The sequence below is a fragment of the Sporothrix brasiliensis genome (genome assembly GCF_000820605.1).
Source record: "Sporothrix brasiliensis 5110 chromosome Unknown Cont12, whole genome shotgun sequence".
NCBI classification, from domain to species: domain Eukaryota; kingdom Fungi; phylum Ascomycota; class Sordariomycetes; order Ophiostomatales; family Ophiostomataceae; genus Sporothrix; species Sporothrix brasiliensis.
In genome coordinates, this window is record NW_024467131.1 from 539,503 (window position 1) to 559,399 (window position 19,897).

Below are 19,897 nucleotides of genomic sequence, written 5' to 3' on the forward strand. Positions count from 1 at the left end.
CAATGGCCAGGAGCGGATGGACGGTCAAGACTTGAGGCGTATCTATATAAACTCGTACAGTTGTACGACGTATTGTATATGGTACCGTGGCTGTGGTTCGCCTCTGGTGGGTTGTGGTTGTTGTGGCTAAGTGTGATGCATCTGTTGTTGATTTCGGATATTGTGCATTTCTGCTTCCAATGAGGCCAACCCACCTGGACAATGCAATTGTTTGCGGGTTGTTCCCGAGTTTAGCGTCTTCAGCGGACTAGCGTTCATTAAGACGAGATCCTGCACAGTTGCGGCCTGGCCTGTGGTCCCTGAACGGAAGCCACTTAGGACATTACCTACCTCCTTAACATGGCCCCCACGCTCTGCTGTCCTGGTGGAACCTTTTATCCGTCGGCGTTTTGCGTATTTACACAGGTGCCCACTCACTGTAAACTACTTATTATCGGACAATTCCCGTCGCCAACTCTCTCGTCAATCGTCGACTTCGCATAACGGCTAGCGGCGGCATGCTCTCTGCTCATTCGGCTTCAATGCGTCCTTGCCCCAAACTTACAATACTAACTGTCTCCTCACTTTCCGTATTCTCCGATCGGGTCGTCGTCTCGACCGGCTGCTGAAACACCGCCGAGGCGGCACTTCCACTGGAAAAACAGCGCCTGACAGCGCCCCCATCAGCGCCGCGCCTAAGCCGATCTCGGCAGGCAATGGCGCGATTGAAGGGGGAAGGAGCATAACGGCACGACGCATGACAGGGCAACGGCAAGAGCGACCGCAACACCGAAACCGTAGATAAACGGCCGACCCCTCCTTCCATAGATCTGTTACTTTGTAGTCGTGTAGTCGTATAGTCGTGAATCTCATTGCCGTCGTTGTTTGAGTCGCGCCTCTCACCACCACAACTGCCATGTCTCGCCCGTTTGCCGTCCCGCCGCCCGGCGTCTGGGTCCCTGCCGTCACCCTCTTCGACCCGGATACCGACCGACTGCTTGCCGACGACCAGGCCCGCTACTTTGCCCACCTCGCCTCCACCGGCATCACCGGTCTGGTCGTCTTGGGCTCCAACGCCGAGACCTTTCTGCTCACCCGCGACGAGCGCCGCGCCACGCTGCAGACGGCCCGCGCCGCCGTGGGACCGGACTTCCCCATTATGGCGGGCGTCAGTGGGCACAGCACGGCCCAGGTGCTTGAGTTTCTCGAGGACGCGCACGCTGCCGGAGCCAACTACGGCCTGCTGCTGCCGCCGGCCTACTTTGGAGCCAAGGCCAGCTCGCCGGCCGTGCTGGCCCGCTTCTTCGACGAGGTGGCCGCCAAGACGCCGCTGCCACTGGTCATCTACAATTTCCCCGGGCTGACGGCCGGTGTCGACCTCGACTCGGATGCCATTGCCGACCTGGCCCGTCGTCACCCGGGCGTTGTCGTGGGCGTCAAGCTGACTTGCGGGTCCGTGGCCAAGGTGACGCGGCTGGCCGCCGAGCTGACGCCGGCCCAATTTACCGTCTATGGCGGCCAGGCCGATTTTCTGGTCGGGGGGCTGGCGTCGGGCAGCGGCGGCTGCATCACGGCCTTTGGCAACGTCTTCCCGAAAACAGTTGTGCGCATCTATGAGCAGTGGACAGGCATCTCGGCCAAGGCGCCGGCCACGGGTGCGCCCGAAACAAAGGACACGCGAACCGCCGACGCGCGCGAAGCCGACCGTGCGGCCGCCCTCGCCCTCCAGCACAAGGCTGCCCTCGCCGAGCGGCCCTGCAAAAGCGGCATTGCCACCACAAAGTACGCCGCCAGCTACTTCACTGCCCCGCTGGCCGGCATCCAGGACGCCGAGGCCAAGCTGCGGCCGCGCCGGCCGTATCTGGAGCCATCAGACGCGGAAAAGGCGCGTTGCCGGGAGTTGATGGCTGACGTGGCCGCGATTGAAAAGTCGTTGTAGGCCGCGAGGCGACTGTCCCATGGGGGATGTTGGCATTGTCTCCTTCACATTTTTATTTCAGCAGCATGGAGCCCGAGCTCGACGACAACAATGCCAACAAATTCAATCCCAGCGTGCCGTGGTTAACGAGAGGCCACACGTGCAGATGCCACAGCTTAGAGAAGAGATGACGACGCAAAACGATAACGACGCAAAAACCAGCATAACCGCACGACTAGCCCAATTCGTCCAGGTCAAGCCAGACAGACGAACAGAGCCCGGCCTAGTAAAGTAGTAAAGTCAGCACAAGCATGTCCAGTCCAACGGCTACGGGACAAGTGCCAAGCTCCAAATGCAAAGCCGACCCCCCCACTCTACATCGGCCTTCTTTAAGTCCGGACGCTTTATCCCGTTGGCCCAGCTGGATTACCGCCGACTCTATGTTCAACAAATGGGTAGTGACGAGAGGAGAGGAAAAAAGGAAACCAAATTAAGAAAAGGGAGAGTGGACCAGCTGTTGGCCTGATTCAGTCGGCACTGGGAGTGTGCGTTTCGGGTTTGGGCAATTTCATATAGCGCGGTGTGCGATTGTATAAGTTTGGCTGCATCTGCACATCTGCCGATGTCTTTTTTTTTACATGTGGCTGGATTTGTTTTATTTGTATTCTCTCTCTCTCTCTCTCTCTGCACAGTAAAATCTTGTCTTTCATAGCTTCAAAGTTGGGTATATCTTGGCGCAAACACACTTGCTATATCTGGCTCTTGGAAACAGAACGTCGGCCGCTCCCTCTCCCACCATACAACCAACCCTCTAAACAGCAACCGACATCACTAACACCACAAAAAACCAGAATGTCTTGCCCTGATTGTTTCTCTGGCTCCGTCCACGAGGGCAAGCCCCGCGGCGAAATCGTCAAGCTGCAGGGCCTTGACGCCTACTCTGTCGGCCCGGCCGATGGCCGCACCCCAAGGGCCATAATCGTCATCATCCCGGACGCCTTTGGCTGGGAGTTTGTCAACAACCGCCTGCTGGCCGACCACTACGCCGACCGCGGCGACTACAAAGTCTACCTGCCCGAGTTCATGCTGGGCAAGGCCGCCTCTGCGTCGGCCATTCCCATCATGCGCTCCGCCATGAACAGCAGCGCCCTCATGAAACCGATTCACATCGCCCGCGCCTTGCCCGGCATGGTGCCCTTCCTCATGACCAACCGCATCGGCAAGTCCTATCCGCGCGTCAAGGCCTTCTTCGAGGCGCTGCGCATCGCCGAGGGCCCGGACGCCAAGATTGCCGCCGCCGGGTTCTGCTGGGGCGGCAAGCACGTCCTGCTCATGTCACACAACGTCACAGTCGACATTGACGGAAAGCCCACGCCGCTCCTCAACGTTGGCTTCGTCGGCCATCCCAGCTTCATGGAGGTGCCTGCCGACGTCGCCGACACCATGACGGTGCCCGTGGCCTTTGCCGTGGGCGACCTCGACGCTAACCTGCCCAAGGACACGGTCGATGAGATCCGCAAGATTGTCGAGGCCAAGCCGGCGCCCGCCACCGGCGAGGTGGTGGTCTACAAGGACGCCGGCCACGGCTTCTGCGTGCGCGCCGACTCGTCGCTCAACGACGTCGCCAAACAGGCGCTGGCCGCTGAGGAGCAGTGCATAGCTTGGTTCAACAAGCATCTCGGTCTGTAGCCGCCTGGGCCGAGCGATGCTACCTCTGTAGTGACTTCTCTTCTTAGGCGTGCGACGTTAGCGGTTGTCAAGGTGTTCTCTGTATCGTCTGCTCGTATAAATTGTTCATATACATCACCAAATTGCGCTCTGCTTTTCTATTTTTGACTGTAACTGCAAGTGGCCGCCCTTCTTCTTCCCTTTTTTTTTTTTTTTTTTTTTTTTAAATACCCGACATGTCGTTTCGCAATTCAATGCCTGTATTTATGTAAAGATCTTAAATTGAGTCATTATATTGAGAATCCGTCACTCATCCACGACACCGAGGCGGCTCACTCTGGCCAAGAAACTGCATATGTCGGGTCTTGTACCATGTCATAAAGTGACACCGGATCGATCACGCGATCGCGTAACTCAAGATTTCCTATGACGCGCATATACGGTGCGAGGCGGTTGTTTCTGGGAGACAACATCTCTGGCAAGACGCGATGCTCAACACGAAGCGGATACGGCGAGAACAGTGCTGCCGATTCTGCCCACAGGGATTCCAATTTGGGCGTCCACCACGTTGGTTTCTCGTCCCACGTTGTCAGCATCGTGATGACGGGGCGTGCTGCCGCCGACCGCCGCGTAGACTCAAAACGGAACAGACAGCCATGCTCTTTGTTGCCATACCACAGTTCTAGGATCTCTAGAGCTGGCAGATGCGTGATCATTTCGGCTGCCAATCGAACAGCACGCGACCCATATTCAACTGGTTGGTTGGGCGCCAGGCAAATGTCGGTAAGTGCGAGGGTAGCGAGGCGAGGCCAAAAGGCGCCGGTGATCTGCGATGTTTGGTCCGTTGCTGTGTCCTTGGCCGCCTGCAACTGCGTCTTGGCACTTTCAAAAATGGTCGTAGCGTCCAGCACGTACGACAATGCGACATGTTCCCGGAGACGTGTTGAGCGAACAATCTTCTGCACATCTGTGGAAGCCTTTGGCAGAACCGGCCCGTACGGATGGTGAAACTGCCTCCACGTGAGATACACATTGATATCCATATACACAGACAGGCTGCGGAGGCCGGACCCCCACCCACATTCGAGAATGGCTTCACCGCCACAGGACCTATGTGTTAGCTTTGGAATTTGAGCCACTCGATTCTCCATTCCACCTCAGTCACCACAGCCACAGAGTAGTTACACGTACGTCCGATGCTCTCCGGCTCCCACACCTCCATGTGCGCCCCGTCGAGCCCGTTGGAGGTACAGGACACAAGCGTCTGGAAGAGCCTCTGGTCGATGCCACGGTAAAACCGACGACGCATCAAGAGCTTGTGGACAATCTTGACCGGGACAACGTCCACGCCCCCAATTTCGGCGCTTTGGGAGTTGTCGAGCTGCTTGGCGACCCCTGCTTGTGTTGGGCGGGCAAGCTGCATGGCATGGCCGAGAGGTTCACCTCCCAGAACGCGGCCGATGGCGGAAGCGGCACCAGCGAGGCGCTGCCTCCAGTCACCCGCTTCCCACCCGTGAGTATTGTTTGGAAAATCACGCTCGCGGGCCTGATACCGATCGTACGCGGTGCATCTCTCGTCCATGTCCTCGACTGCGTCATAGGGGTACTCGCGGTAGTGTCGAAAGTTGCGGATCGTATGGTATGGGTCGCTCCACGAAGACGAGCTCAGCTCCAAGGTCAGTCCGGCTGGTCCTTGCCCGTCCTGGCCACTCTGACTATCCCGCCCATCCTGTCCGTCCTGGCCGGTGGGTGTGTCGTCCCACGTGGCGAGCACCGCCATCAACGCTGACAAGGCGACCACGAGCCGCTCGTCATCCCGCTTCAGGGCCTCTGTACTGGGCAGCGTACTGCACTGCGAACAGTCGTAGTCATCCAGACGGCCGTGGAAATGCAGATGCCGAATGTAGCCTAAACGCTGCTTCTTGCGAGGGCCCTTGACCAGGGCTACAAACCGATCAACCTCATCGTCCTCGATGAAGAGTCGGCGGAAGGTGGCCTGTTCAAAGAACGATTGCCAGTCCAGAGCAACGGCGGCAAAGGGAGCGAGGCTGACCGGTTTCTGGCTTTTGTCGAGCTGCAGCTTCCGTGTGCGACGGTCGTCTTCTGCATCTTTGGCCACGGAGCCCCAGATGGCCAGCTTGATTTCGGTCGGCAGGCGCTGCCAGGACGCCATGGTGGGGGTGGCCGTAACCGGCGCTGGTGCGTGACGGGAGATGTTTGAATGTCAATGATTACTTGTATGAAAGAGAAACAACAATGGCAAAATGCTATTCGCTTAAAATCGAATCGATAAAATGAAACCCCTTGACCGTTTCGTTCTTGCTTGTGTTTCCTGTATTTTCGTGGATGAGGAAGGCGTAATGAAGTACTCTAGGAAGGAGCGACTGCTTGCCAAAGAACTTTGTCAGCGAATACGCCTCAAAGTACGCCTTGGAGAATGCCTTGAAAATGTGAGCCTTATGGTATTGCACGTGGTTTGGGTTGCTTTTTCCAAATAGAAGGATTTATTTCTGTCTTGGGACAAAGGCGATAATAAAAAAAACATAATTGTAAAATAAAGTAATACGCCCGGTCTCGGGCAGAGAAAAAAAGCAAAAAAAAGATGATCGAACACGGGATCGAACCGCGGACCTGCGCCGTGTTAAGGCGCCGTCATAACCAACTAGACCATTCGACCGTCAATTGTTGAGAGATTCTGTTCTAGTTTCGTCTATATTCTCCGCGCCTTATTTCTACGGGTAGACCCACTTTTCGGACCATTGACGTATTGTGTCGTTGCCTTTTTCTGCCGCCCTGCCCAAGCGAGACCGCGTGCCTTTTTCACTCCATCCCCAGCTACTAAGAGCTACCCAGCAAATCGTCGGAGCTCAGCATTTCTGTCTAGTTTTGTCACCACACTCTGCTTTTCACCACATCGGACTCCCAACCACACCACCTACACGTTGGCTCCAGCTCTCCTACTGCGCGGCTGATTGGCGATCCGACTACTCACATCCCATTCAGAATTACAATGGCGACGGCAATGACGCGCCGGGCCCTGGTGCCGGCCCTCCGCCGTGGCCCTGCAGCCTTCCAGTTCGCCTCCACTTCCTTGACTTCGTCTTCGATATCGACTGCAGTAACACGAAGCATCATGACAATAGCCGCGCGTGGCTCTACGGCACAAAGCACATCCGGCACGAAGAGTCCAGCACCACCACAACAGCGCTCGATCAACACCTCGTCGGCGCCCCTGTTGAGCGCTATTGGTGGCTTTGGCAGTGCGCCCTCGGGCATCCCGGCCGCCTACTTTCAGAAGCCATCGCTGCCGGCCAACACGATTATCCGCTTTGTGCCGCAGCAGACGGCCTGGATCGTCGAGCGCATGGGCAAGTTCCACCGCATCCTGCAGCCCGGCCTGGCCGTGCTCATCCCGTTCCTCGACCGCATTGCCTACGTCAAGTCGCTCAAGGAAGTGGCCCTCGAGATTCCGAGCCAGAGCGCCATCACCGCCGACAACGTTACGCTGGAGCTCGACGGTGTTCTCTACACCCGCGTCTTTGACGCATACAAGGCTAGGTATGCCGTCTCCACCCACAAATCCCTCCCTCCCTCCGCTCCCCTTGCCTATGCTAATTGACCAGTTATGGCGTCGAGGATGCCGAGTATGCCATTTCGCAGCTCGCCCAGACGACCATGCGCAGCGAGATTGGCCAGCTCAGCCTCGACCACGTCCTCAAGGAGCGCGCCGCCCTCAACACCAACATCACCGCCGCCATCAACGAGGCCGCCCAGGCCTGGGGCGTCACCTGCCTGCGCTACGAAATCCGCGACATCCACGCCCCCGCCCCCGTCGTCGAGGCCATGCACCGCCAAGTCACCGCCGAGCGCTCCAAGCGCGCCGAGATTCTCGAGTCCGAGGGCCAGCGTCAGAGCGCCATCAACATCGCCGAGGGCAAGAAGCAGAGCGTCATCCTGGCGTCCGAGGCGCTGCGCGCCGAGAACATCAACCGCGCCTCCGGCGAGGCCGAGGCCATCCTGCTCAAGGCCACCGCCACGGCCCAGGGCATTGCCTCGGTGGCGGCTCAGATTGCCCAGGGCCGCGACGCCGCTCACAGCGCCGTGTCGCTGTCGGTGGCCGAGAAGTACGTTGACGCCTTTGGCAAGCTGGCCAAGGAGGGCACGGCCGTCGTGGTGCCGGGCAATGTTGGCGACATGGCCGGCCTGATTGCCACGGCACTGGGCGTCTATGGCAAGGTGGGCCAGGCCACAGGGGCGAACGCGCGTGCCACCGCCCAACAGGTGCTGGAGAAGGGCGGCGTGCTCGAGGGCGAGGCTGTGGCGAACCGCGACGCCGAGGACGCGGCCGAGCTGGAGGGCCTGGATCCGGCGGAGCGCAGCAAGTTTGTGCGCGACCGCATTGTCGAAGACTTTGATCGGCACACGGCCGACCGGTAATAAGAGAAGCGAAGCGGTGACGGGGCAGGACGGGACTGTTGTCGCGCAGTGTATGTAAGAGCACGTCGGAGTCGCAGTGGTTTGGCTTGTCTTCCGAGTCTGTATCAAATTGTGTACTATACATATGTTGTAGGGACGGATTGTGTGCCGGCGGATGTGTATTGCATGGCGTTTATTTCCATCTCTTCTTATATCTTGCGGATGAAATGGCAAACCAGAACCAGGGAAATACAAAATTATAACAAAATAGAATAGAACGCTCTCGTGACTCTAGTTGTTTTCTAGAACGCCTTGCACACTAAAGAGGACAAGAATCATATTTCCATGTCGTAGTATTAACGCTCATAGACGTTGCTACAGAACCAAAAAAATAAAAAAATAAAATAAAGACACCGTCTATCCAAGCCCGTATTCCAAATCCGTATTGGCTACTCCGACAGGAAGACGATAAAAAGAAACGAAATAGGTAGCAACAAAAGCCATAACGAACTACGCTAATTGGAAATCACACACCCAACTCCGTCCCGACCGCGTCAAGGGCCTCGCCAACCAGTGCCAGCGTCTTGTCGTCACCGGCCGTGCCCGCCACCTGTGACGCCTTGACGAGCAAGGGGTACAGCCGCAACAGGTGCTTACGTGCCTCGCTGTCGATGCCATCGAGATCTGGAATGGCTCCAGGCTCCGACTTGAGGTCCACAAGGCACCGCAGGATCCGGCTCAGCTCGCGCCGCTGCGACAGTGGCTGCGGCATGTGGCCCCGCAGGGGCTGGTCTGACACGTACGACCGGATGGTCAGGGCACATCGCAGGATAAGGAACGGGGCGGCTGTTTGGGCGAGGCGGATGTGCAGGGCGTGCTCGCTGTCGTTTGCCGCGCCAGACCCAGGCGGCGGGCCGACAGTCATTGGTGGTGGCAGACGTGGCGTTGGTGGAAGCACGACAATCGACGGCTTGTTGTGCGAGTCATCGTGCGCCGCCACCAGCGAGAACAGCTCGTCGAGACAGGCAAAGCTCATGTTGGCACGCTTGGTGGGCGGTGGATCAATGGTGCGGCCCCGGCCGGGCTTGTAGAGACTGCTGAGATAGCTGGCAGTACCCGAGTCACCGTTGGTTTGCTTTCGGCTATAGCTGTGGCTGTGCTCGCCGTCGCTTGGGTAGATTAACGCTGCATCGGCCGGCACCGGAGGGTGAACAATGGATACGTGGAAGAGACCCTCGACATAAGCTTTGCGTGCCGTTTCGGCCACCGCGCCCGAGCCTAGTGACGGAATGATGAGCTCGCGGAGGCGGTGGAAAGCATCAATGTCAAACTGCTGATCGTCGGTAATGACACGGTCGTCTTGCGGCGCTTGCTCGTGCTGCAAGTCAGCACCAATAATGCCGTTCGCGATCACCGCAATGGTGTCCCAGGCCTCCTGGAAGGCAGCACGCGGCACCGACTTCTCCTTGAGGTGCGGGAGCGCCGTCTCCAGAATGGCAAGGGCGGCGTTGACAGCGGCTTTCCATGGCTGCAGGCTCTTGGTGGTGATGGGGAACTGGTACTTGAGCGTAATGGGTTTGGCGAGGGCCGCGAGGGCTGTGGTAAAGGCGCCGCTGGCGTAGATTTCTTGGCCGTCTGCGTGTTGTGTGACGAGATGGTCCAGGATCGCCATGCTGTCCTTGGACATGGCCACAAATGTGCGTTTGCGCTGCGGCATGGTGTCGGCCACATCAAAGGCCATGGACACAAACTTGGCCAGTTGCATGATCACGGCCGCCGCGGCGCCCGGAATGTCGGTCCGTACGACCTTGAAGACTTCGAGCACCTGGGCCTGCAGGGCTGTCATGTACTCGATGTCGTTGGCATAGCCACCCGGGCTACCACCACGCACGGCGTCGTGGAGGAGGGCCATGGCCTGCTCCGTCTTTGCGAGGTCCATCTCAGCGCGCATGAGGCGCTCAATCTCAAGGAAGGCATTCACCCACGACACGAGGCACTTTTGATTGTCTTCGGCCCTTGTGCTGGCGCGGTCTCGCTCCTTGTCCTTCTTGTCCCAGTCGGCAGACAGCACGTCCGGTGGCGCTGGGATACCGCGAGACCAGAGTTGCCAGGCCAGGTCGACAGCCTTCTTATCAAATGACCAGCGTGTCCGCCCGTCGCTCTTTGCGAGGATTCCAGCGAGGCTGCCGAAGACAGCCGTGCTGACATCGAGCGCCCTGAAGTCGAGCATGGCGGCAAAGTGCTGGAGCAGATCTTCCCAGAGCGACGAGAAGACGGCGTGGGAGGCGAGCACGTCCAGATAGTTGGCCAGCAGCTCCGACACGCCGTTGACAATCACGACTGCCGTCTCGTGCCACTCTACCGGCGTGGACTTGTGTGTGGTCTTTTCCGAGGCGGATCGCAGGCGTCCCTCGGTGGCTGAGAGGAGTCGGAAAATGACCGAACGGATACACACAGCCCACGCCTCGGCAGTAAGGTTGTTGCCATACGCATGTATGATGCGGAGGAGAGTCTGAACGGCACCTGAGGGGGTTAGTGTGCGACAAGGTAACGTGGGTCAGAGACTCGAGAGACTGCCACTTACTGTTTCTCAGTTCCAACCGCTGGTCGGTGGTAACAGCCGTCAGGCGCAGCAACAAGAGCATCCAAAGGGCCGCGCCCGAGCCTGGGTGGTCCGTGTCGTTGGCGAGCTTGACGAGTGCGTCATCGCTGGAGCCGCCCTCCATGGCTGCTGCAATCGACATGGAGCTGCTGCGGCCGTGCAAAAAGTCCGAGATGGCCCAATAGAATGTCACGGTGGTGAGGGCCACGTTGAGGTCATCGCCCTGGGAGCAGAACTTGTAGAGGGTGTTGACGAGGTTCAGGTAACAGGTGTTGGGCAGGGCCGACAGGAAATCGGAGCAGATGAGCTGCAGCGAGGCAAAGGACGGCTTGATGAGGCGGACGGAGCGGGTGGTCAGGATGCCTTCTATTAGGTCGCCGTCGGCCGACGCAACCGACACCGACGGCCAAACTTCCATAAACAGACTGTCGATGACTTCAAAGACGACGTTCCACCCGCTGATCAGGGCCTCGCCGCTGTCTTCGAGCAAGCCCTTGAGGCCATCCAGGATGACCTTGTGGATGTCAATGTCGGTAGCCGCCGTGGTGATGGTGCCGGTGCGGTCAGGACGTTGCAGTGGTAGCAGCGCGTCGCGCAGTGCCTCGAGCAGGCGCAGCTGCATCCGGCTGCGGGTGATTTCCGTTTCGGCGGCGATGGCGTTGGCCGCCTCCAGGACAATGCGAACCAATGTCTCCGCAGCACGCATGCGCACAGTGGCCGTTGTCGAAGCTGAGCCAAGCGTCGCCGACAGCTCGCCTGTGAGCGGGATCCAGCCAGACACGTCGGGGGGATTGAACAACAGCCGCTCGAGGTTGATGGATGCAATGTCCCCGAGCTTGGCCAGGACGAACTGGTCCTCTTGGGAATGGCTGGATGCGGGCGCCGTCGTGACACTCATGACGCGCTTGTGCTTGACGGTGGGCGTCTTGAGGGACGGAGATGCAACATGTCCAGCTGCCGCCCTTGACCCACTATCCTTACGCGGTGTCGACTGCGGCGATGGGACGGCCTGGGCAGCCTGGTCACCATCCGCAGGTTCAGAGGCTACGGCCGTTGGTGACTCTGTTCGCTTCTCAAGCAAACTGCAGATGGCGACGACAAACTCGACAAACGCCGCGTTGGGAAAGTCAATGGTGCTTTCAAAGAGGCGGGAGGCGGCGGTCTCGACCGCCTTAATCTCGCTGCCAAAGTTAGATAGAAGCATATTGGCCTCGGCCTCGGCCTGCGGGTCTGCTGCGCGGACAACGGCAAGAGTACGACCGGCCGCCTTGCCGGACGTGAACAGGACAAAGTCGGCCTGCTGCAGGGTTTCGAGGACAATCTGCCAAGACGACTCGAGGGTCGGGCCGAGGGCAATGCCTAGATTCAACAGGGCACGCAGACAGAGCAAATTGCGCGTGTTGATGCTGGCCGTCGACAAGTCCGCCGAGGATTGTCGTGGCTTCTCGGCCGTCGAGGACTGGCTTACCAGACTGTCGACACTCAGGAGACCGCGGGCATTGCTAAAGAGCGTGTTGGGTGTGTCGGCGCCAGCCGACGTGGGTGTCATGGGCCGGGCGCCGGCGTTGTGGCAGGCGCTCAGAACATTGGGCGGCACGGCGGCCTTGCCCAGCGTCGTCAAAAAGGCATCGCGCGGCGTGTTGAGTTGGAGCAGGCCGGCGACGTGCGTGAAACGCTGGAAGGCGCGGACGAGGCCGTGGTAGTACTCGGAGTCGAGGGCCGAGTACAGGAAGGTGGAGCAGGTGGCCAGAATGGCCGGCCAGCAGCGGTCGATCATGTCCGCGTATGCCTTGACCTCGGTATACAATGGATGGTCTTTGAGAAGGAGGGGGTTCTTGGGGCCTGGATTCTTGCGGGCCGAGGCCGACCGTTCAAGGCCAGGCGCCGAAGCAGCGCCAGTCGGTTCGGTAGGAGCGGGTGAGTTAGCGCGGCCATCTTGCTTAAGCGCTCGCTTCTGGCTGCGGTTCTCCCGGGGTACCGTCAGTGGCAAGATAAACTTGGCTAGGCCGTCAGACAGCGACGTGATGCAGGCGAGGATGAGGCTGAAGATGTACGACTCTGGAATGGTGAGCGGCTCCGCTTTGTCCAGCTGGTCGATGCAGGGCGTGCGAATGACACTCCACTGGGAGCTGATGCCGGTGCTTGCCGACTCGGTCATGGAGTTGGACGTGACAATGCCAGACATGCCGCTCGCTTCTATAACGGCCTGTTCGGCTGATCCAGCCCCGTTGTTCGAATACCCGGCCACGGGAATGGTCGACTGATGGCCGAGGCCAATCACGCTCGGTTTTTCGGTAGACACGCGGACGAACGTGGCGAGCAATTCCTGTAGAATGTCCTTTGCACCCTCCTTTGCATCGTACAAAATGTAGAGCTGTCTGACCAGGGCCGGATCAGAAATCAGACCCTTGAAGGCCTCAAGGCACAGCACGCGCTTCCAAGGGAGGGCGTCGTGGTCCAACACGTGGCAGAGAGCAGCCAGGGCGTCACCGCTCTCGTCGGCCAGCAGCGCCATGTGTCGCCGCAGGAGTGTAAATAGAACGCGTACCAAACGGACCGCCGTCGGGAAGTTGGGCTTGCTGACAATCCCTCGTGTAAGGAAGGGCATCAGGCGCGTCCGGAGCACGTGCGTCTGCTCGGGGTGGGACGTGAAAATAACCGGGTGGTTTGTGAGGACGGACTCAATCAGTTCGAGGCCAAACGTCGTCGACAAGCTCGAAAAGCGCAGGTGTTCCGGGCGCCCGGCCTCGGTCAAGATGCAAATATCGTTGAAGACATAGTAGGCATCGAGTGCGGCCTGGTGGAGTGCCACTGTGCCATTCTGGACGGGCGCTTCGCCGACGGGCGATGTCTGGAGACGGGCCTTGTCCTCGGCAGCGACCTTGTCGAAAACGGCAATGAGCAGCTGCTGGAGCGTGGCCGATGCGGTGTTGTTAACGACGACGTTTTTGCTGGCGTGGAGAACGAAGCAGATGTTGAGAGATGTGATGAGGAGGTCGCCCGCGATGTCGCCGGCGTAGTTTTGGAGGAGCGAGGGCAGGGACTGCAGGATGCGCAGCTGCACGTCAAGGCCGCCCGAAGACGCTTCCCGCAGTGCCTGCAGGACTTGGTCGAGCCGTGATCGTGGTACGCCTTTGGCGGCGATGAGACGCTGGAGACACACAATCGCAATGCTAGTGAACTTGACAGTGCGTGTGCCGCACGCGATAATGAAGGGGTTCACGAAGTTGGCATGCTGGGCGAGTTCTGCGCAGGGAAACATTGTTAGCTCCGCATTGAATTGCGGTGGTCAGACTTTGTTCTCAAGTTCGTCGTCAATTCGTACCTGCGCCTATGTTCGCCTCGGAGCTGTCGCCGAGGTTCTTGAGCTCTTCAAGAGACTTTTCCGAGGCCTACACCGCACGGAGAAACAAATCAGTCCCTGCATGTCCTCAAATAATCATCACCGCCTCGTCAACGAACCTGTCTCAAGTCGTTGTGCTTTCGCTTGCTCTCTTGGATCAGATTGCCAAGCTCCGCCGTCAACACCTGTGCGGTCATCTTTGTCTTGCGGCTTCAGCAGAGGCTTTCGACATAGTGGGACGCTGCGGCTCGGTAGAACAGATGGAGCGGTAGGGTGAATATGGGCGGGTTTGGGTGTCGTGGGCGAGTTATGTGTATCGATTTGGTAACCTGGTTTGATGTGCTTCTCGAAGCTCGTCGCGGATGCCGTTATTAGGGAGCCAAGCTCCTGGCCGCACCTGCCGCTGTATTAAACGGCATACGTAGTCGAAAGCCACCCAGGCAGGCCGCATTACGGCAGAAATGCACACCGCCTTTCCGTATGAGGAAACTACAATAGGCGACCCTGCCCCAATCGACCCCCCACAGCCCCTGCCAGTTGCGTAGCGTGCCCAAGAACCCCGCTATGAACCTAGCCCCATCACAGCGGCAGAAACGGGCCATGAGTGTTTGGTCTCGCACACATTCACCATCGTGACTTTTAAAACGACTTCACGCGCACAACCCAAACGGAGACAAGCAGCTTTCCCTCTCACACACCACGCATCGACTACACCACTTGCCGAACAGCCTGCTCCCTCAAACCGATTCACAAAATGGCGACCGCACAGGTTCCGCGCAACTTTAAGCTCCTCGACGAGCTGGAGAAGGGCGAGAAGGGCTTGCATGGAGGTGGGTGGCTGCTCCGGTTCAGTCTCTGCTGATAGCTGAATGCCGGGGGAAAAGAGATGCTGACATTACAGGCGTTTGTTCGTACGGCCTGGAGGATCCCGAGGACATTCTCATGACCAACTGGAGAGGCACCATCTGGGGCCCACCACACGTGAGTTTCAACCGCGACAGGCGGCGCAGACAGACATCGATGACAAACGGATCGTGGCCATGGATGTCCCCTCTCCTACATGCACGGGCTGACTGTCTAGGGCAATCACGCAAACCGGATCTACGAACTCAAGATGCAATGCGGCGAGCACTACCCGCAGAAGCCGCCCGTGATCCACTTTGTGACCAAGATCAACCTACCCGGCGTGGACGGCGTCAACGGCCTGGTGGACAAGAACTCGTTTGACATTCTGCGCGATTGGGAAACGAGTCCAAAGGAGCTGCTCAGCCTGGAGGCGGCCATGATGGCGATACGGAAGTATGTTTTTCCCAAGCAGATCGCGGAGGCAACAGATGAGTGGAACACAGCGAACAACGCCGAGACACCCGCTAACCCCGCGTCTCTTTTTCAGATGCATGGAGAAGAACAATAAGCTGGCACAGCCCGAGGAGAACGTCCGCTACGACATCTACAAAGACTTGATCTAAGGACGCGCGCGGACGTCTTTGCGGCGATTCACGTTACCGCTGGCCACTACGCCCGAGTTTATTTAATACGCTGTCCGGAACATTGACAACTGGAAGGGTGGAAAGACAACCAGTTGGAGGGGTGGACGAGAGCTGCGCCGCGGTCGCTGGCATGTCTCCCGTTTGAGGTTCGGGTCTGAGGAGCTGTTGCTTGACTTTCGCTGGAGCTGGGTTGGGATGTTGGGTTTCCTGCAGGTTATTCCTTCCTTTCTTTCTTTTTCATTGTTATTTTTCTATTTACACTCATCGTTAGCATTTGAATTTTCTTTCATTCAAAAGTCAAGCCGCCGCCATCGCAAGTTATGTGCTAAAATTGTGTTTGTGGTTCATCTGATACTGGACGAGGCTGTAAATTTTGCACGTGACCTGCACTTGAAGCTCTGATCAAGCTCTTTTTGGCGAATTTAGTGGTCTAACGTCACAAGTTTTCTGCACGCCCGGGCCTCAACCAATTCCACCTCACTCTCGTTCCTGCGCGCCTCCGTGAAATCCAGGACGCCCTTCTGCTGCCGCCAGATGAATGCCGAGCTTCTTTGTTCCGGCCCGCAGCTCGCGGCATCGCACAGCATGTACGTGCAGCTTCCTGTGACATTTTGATTCTGGTTCTTCATTCGACCCTTGGTCACTCACACACCCTCAGGCTTTGCCCTTTATAAGGCCCTCGTTAAGAGGGCGCGACTTGTTCCACTCCCTGATCATGTCGCGTATCGCACACCCGACAAACCTTATGTGCATCCGATCCACCGTTTTGTCCGACACTCCTTCCAGCAGAACCGTGCCGACACCAGCCCGCGGCTTGTCTTTGTGGCGCTGAACGCGGGTTACAAGTTCATCCAGCTCCTGGACGCCGCTCGGACACCTGAGTCGCCTGCACACAAGTCGATTGTCTCGTACCTCGAGCGGCGTGCCCCGCCCACACGCCCCCCCAAAGCTCTGCGTGGCAAGCTCGAGCGACTCGAAAAGGAGCGTGCCAAAAAGGAGAGAAAGGCCGCCCGCGAGGCCGGCCTCGACACAACGGGCGACACGGACGAGTTTGGTCGCCCCCACCATCCGCCGGTCATTGTCCGCCGCCTCCTCCCGAACACCGAAAAGGTCTCGCACGACGGCATTCAGACGCAACTCTACGAATACGTTCCCGGCGCGCCCTCGCGACCGCTGTCCGCCATCCCCGGTGGTGTCCGCCCCGTCCCCAAGTTTGTCACAGAAGCTACCGGCATTCCCTTCCTGCGCTTCGGCAAGCCGCAGCCACCCATCCTGTCGCGCGCCATCCGCCTCAAAGGCAAGAAACGGCGGCGACGCGCCCAGATTGCCAGCGCACTGATCCGCGACGAGATGCCCTTCGCCGGGCAGGAAGACACGTGGGAGGCGAACCTGATTCGGGCGACCATGGAGGAGGCGGCCGCCCGCAAAGCTGCGGGCGAGCCTAAATCAGAAGCGGCGGCCACCTTCCTCCAAGACGTGGCAGAAGAGCCGACGTACCGCAGCTCCATTGCCGTGTCCATTGCCTACCTCAATGCGCAGCTCAATGTGGAGACAGCGGACATGCTTGCACGGGCACGCGGACTCCTGGGGATTGTGGACCGTGAGCGGGCACTGGCTGAGAAGGAGGAAAAGCAGCGTCAAGCGGAGATGCAAGCAGGTCCGACAACCGAATAAATTCTAGACTCTGGGTTGCACATACGGAGTACGGATGAAGAGGATCATTTCTGGCGCTTTGGGTAGCAATGCACCGTCGTCTCTTTTCTATGCATTTTTCGATATACCAGTTCAGCGAAGGAGAGCAAAGTCAAACTACGATATGAAGACAATGCGGAGTTATTAAAGTTGTTAAAAAGACAGTACATAGACCGACAGAACAACAGACAAACAGACAATATACGTGTGTGAGCCATGTTTAGTAGGACTATGACATTATTCAACGCTCCTAGCCCGGGAGGTCAACAAAATTTGTGCTAATCTGTTTGAACATGACGTGCCGCGCATCGATTGACGAGCCGATGAAGTTCCTTCTCGGCCGTCCCCGAAGCAAAAACCTATGCAGCCTCGTCGAAGATTGTTGGGCAAAATTATCTCCAAGGCAGCTTCAATTTCGCGGTTGATAAGCTTTGCGGAGCTAGTCAACACGGTAGAAATCCGCGTTGCATTCACTCGAATCGGTGGCAAAGGCCTTGTTTTCCTCTCATCGTTACCAGTGTGGGATTCCTCCCCGATTTCGGTACATTCGGCGTAGCTGTTGTAAATCCTCGTTGGTTTCTTGAGCCACAAGTCTTTGTCTCCTTACATGAAGCGCATCATCGTCCGAACCGTTTCTACAGGGAAACCATCAATATGGATCGTGCTTATTTTCGCTTCCTACACGATTCAGACAAACAATTAGTGATATTCCTTAGAATCCTTCATACCACTGTTCACCGAAGACGTACTTAGAAATGGCCGACAAGCGTTGCTCTCAAGACGGGCGACTAGGGAGAAATGACTGCCTTGTGTGCCTTGAACGTTTGACTATCGGTCAATCGTTTAATCGCTACACACTCAAGACGAGAGCGGGGAAGTCATGTGCGGGAGAGGCATGTTGGGCGGTCGATTCTGTTCCGAGTCTCAACATATGAAATAATACTTAAGGATATTTGTCCGTGTAAGGGGTATATGAGTGACGCAGCATAAGTTCGATATGGTAAATGCGGAATCTACTGCGTTCTGCTGACAGTGAAGAGAAGGAAGAGACGGATGCACAGGATATTTGTTGTAATGGCTGCTACAAATGTAAACATATGTTATGTACAATTCACAGGTAGAAAGAGGTGAAAACGGACATGGTGGTTGTGTTGTACTTTCCATATTGAATGGCGAATGCTATTGTGCGAATATGCACGTGAGCGTTCCGACATTTTCATTTCATATCATTCACAAGGAATAAGCGGTAAGAGCGACTGTCCGCTCCTACTCAAAACTGAATACAAAAGTAGAAGTGCGTGGCCTGCTTTTTACCGTGTGAATCCTCTCACCATATCATAACCTTGACCTATTTGGTATCCTACACAGCAGTGAACGTGCTTTAAGCCAGCCTACAATCCCAATCAAGCGTCCACGTCGAAAATCCAGACAATGTCTATTGGACATAACCAGAAAATGGCCAACATCGTCTGGCCAGCCCATTTGAGCTCCCTAATCGACACCGGAGCCTACAGTGACTGCACGATCCGGTGCCAAGGCCGCGAATTCAGAGTCCACAAAGCCATCATTTGCCCCCAGTCACCCGTTTTGGCTGCTGCCATCAATGGAAACTTCAAGGTAGAAAAAGACTCGGCAGCCGGGTGGCTATTTACATTGAACATTTCAACATTGTTACTAAGTGTCACCTCCGCAGGAAGCACAATCGAACGTTGTTGAGATCGAAGCCTTTGATCTGGATGTCTCCGAGACCATGATCCAGTTCATGTACGGCAAGAAAATTGGCATCCTTGGAAGCGAGAGTTCGTGCGATCAACAAATGCCAAACGAGACTGATACGGAAGATTCCATACCTGCCGGAAAGCCGCCACGGTCAGACCTCCAGGATCTGATGCGACTGAGCACCATAGCCGACTACTACGACGTTGCCACCTTGCGTGCGCAAGTCAACTTGGAGATTCGTGCCGTCCTCAGCAACGCATGGGTACCTACCGATTTCATCGTGGCAGCCAAGATGGCATACGCCGCGACGCGCGATGTCGAGCTGCATAACGTATTTGTCGAGTTCGCCGCGAGAAACATGGAGAGCCTCTGGATACATTTCGACAAATTCGTGGAGCTTTTTCAACTGCCCGGTTTTGTTGCAGAGTTCAAGAAGCAGAGTGGCAACTTGTTCAAACCAACGGCGACGGAGTTGCAATTGCTGCGGACCTTTGCGGCTGACATGGAATCAGCGTTCAATGGCAAGCAGCGCCGCTGTACAACACTTGATCATTATGTTGCTTTCAGCGGCAAATTGACCAATATTGTCCGAAAATTCAGGGTAAACAAATATAGAAAAGGGTACTGAAGAATCGTCCCCCCTCCCCCCCTCCTTCCCCAGACTGCATGTAGTGGAAGATTATTATGGGCTCCAATAATGGCAATCTAAGGGGTGGACTGTGAGAATGGTCTGTCGGGTATTTACGACGAGCGGATTAACTTTACTCGTGTATCGTTGATTTTTGCAAGACTACCTAGTCGGCAATAGTATTTCTTAGTCACCTTGCACTCCCGCCGTAGTCAAAACGTAGTTCTCTCGTGTCTTCTGATATGTTATCTCTTCATGCCGATGTGTCCATTCGTACACGAGGGCATTACCTTTCCTCTTTTGTTGACGGAGCTGAGCTATAATACACCGAGTTGTGCGTATATTCTTTCTAATCCTTCTCCATTGTCTTCAGCATTATGGTGTTTGATTCGTCCTTCTTTAAAAGTCGTTGAACCATGTATCTCCAAATTTTAGCCTGCGT

The 19,897-nt window shown here is 56.9% G+C and overlaps 8 protein-coding genes and 1 non-coding gene across 9 annotated transcripts; 6 read left to right on the forward strand and 3 right to left on the reverse strand.

Moving 5' to 3' along the window:
* Positions 1-895: 895 nt before the first annotated feature.
* SPBR_03975 (uncharacterized protein) lies at positions 896-1,918 on the forward strand (the record flags this gene model as incomplete). Its single annotated transcript, XM_040762263.1, has 1 exon — positions 896-1,918. One exon carries the CDS (start codon positions 896-898, stop codon positions 1,916-1,918), a length of 1,023 nt encoding a protein of 340 aa, XP_040623329.1.
* An 831-nt stretch (positions 1,919-2,749) lies between these two features.
* On the forward strand, positions 2,750-3,586 carry SPBR_03992 (dienelactone hydrolase family protein; the record flags this gene model as incomplete). Its single annotated transcript, XM_040762279.1, has 1 exon — positions 2,750-3,586. The coding sequence occupies one exon, from the start codon at positions 2,750-2,752 to the stop codon at positions 3,584-3,586; it is 837 nt and encodes a 278-aa protein (XP_040623330.1).
* A 311-nt stretch (positions 3,587-3,897) lies between these two features.
* On the reverse strand, positions 3,898-5,738 carry SPBR_03931 (uncharacterized protein; the record flags this gene model as incomplete). The annotated part of the gene is made up of 2 exons (XM_040762219.1): positions 3,898-4,532; positions 4,757-5,738. The coding sequence occupies 2 exons, from the start codon at positions 5,736-5,738 to the stop codon at positions 3,898-3,900; spliced, it is 1,617 nt and encodes a 538-aa protein (XP_040623331.1).
* Positions 5,739-6,168: 430 nt separating this feature from the next.
* Positions 6,169-6,242, reverse strand: SPBR_09459. The gene has a single exon. It is a non-coding gene; the product is annotated as a tRNA-Val (tRNA).
* A 333-nt stretch (positions 6,243-6,575) lies between these two features.
* SPBR_03947 (uncharacterized protein) lies at positions 6,576-8,002 on the forward strand (the record flags this gene model as incomplete). The annotated part of the gene is made up of 2 exons (XM_040762235.1): positions 6,576-7,123; positions 7,189-8,002. The coding sequence occupies 2 exons, from the start codon at positions 6,576-6,578 to the stop codon at positions 8,000-8,002; spliced, it is 1,362 nt and encodes a 453-aa protein (XP_040623332.1).
* A 505-nt stretch (positions 8,003-8,507) lies between these two features.
* Positions 8,508-14,123, reverse strand: SPBR_03885 (endosomal peripheral membrane protein; the record flags this gene model as incomplete). Its single annotated transcript, XM_040762173.1, has 4 exons — positions 8,508-10,399; positions 10,566-13,829; positions 13,909-13,975; positions 14,046-14,123. 4 exons carry the CDS (start codon positions 14,121-14,123, stop codon positions 8,508-8,510), a joined length of 5,301 nt encoding a protein of 1,766 aa, XP_040623333.1.
* Positions 14,124-14,680: 557 nt separating this feature from the next.
* SPBR_04003 (ubiquitin-conjugating enzyme E2 variant) lies at positions 14,681-15,395 on the forward strand (the record flags this gene model as incomplete). Its single annotated transcript, XM_040762290.1, has 4 exons — positions 14,681-14,756; positions 14,828-14,907; positions 15,008-15,225; positions 15,320-15,395. The coding sequence occupies 4 exons, from the start codon at positions 14,681-14,683 to the stop codon at positions 15,393-15,395; spliced, it is 450 nt and encodes a 149-aa protein (XP_040623334.1).
* Positions 15,396-16,131: 736 nt separating this feature from the next.
* On the forward strand, positions 16,132-17,090 carry SPBR_03982 (uncharacterized protein; the record flags this gene model as incomplete). Its single annotated transcript, XM_040762270.1, has 2 exons — positions 16,132-16,163; positions 16,223-17,090. 2 exons carry the CDS (start codon positions 16,132-16,134, stop codon positions 17,088-17,090), a joined length of 900 nt encoding a protein of 299 aa, XP_040623335.1.
* Positions 17,091-18,858: 1,768 nt separating this feature from the next.
* SPBR_04006 (uncharacterized protein) lies at positions 18,859-19,499 on the forward strand (the record flags this gene model as incomplete). Its single annotated transcript, XM_040762293.1, has 2 exons — positions 18,859-19,363; positions 19,489-19,499. 2 exons carry the CDS (start codon positions 18,859-18,861, stop codon positions 19,497-19,499), a joined length of 516 nt encoding a protein of 171 aa, XP_040623336.1.
* Positions 19,500-19,897: the final 398 nt, after the last annotated feature.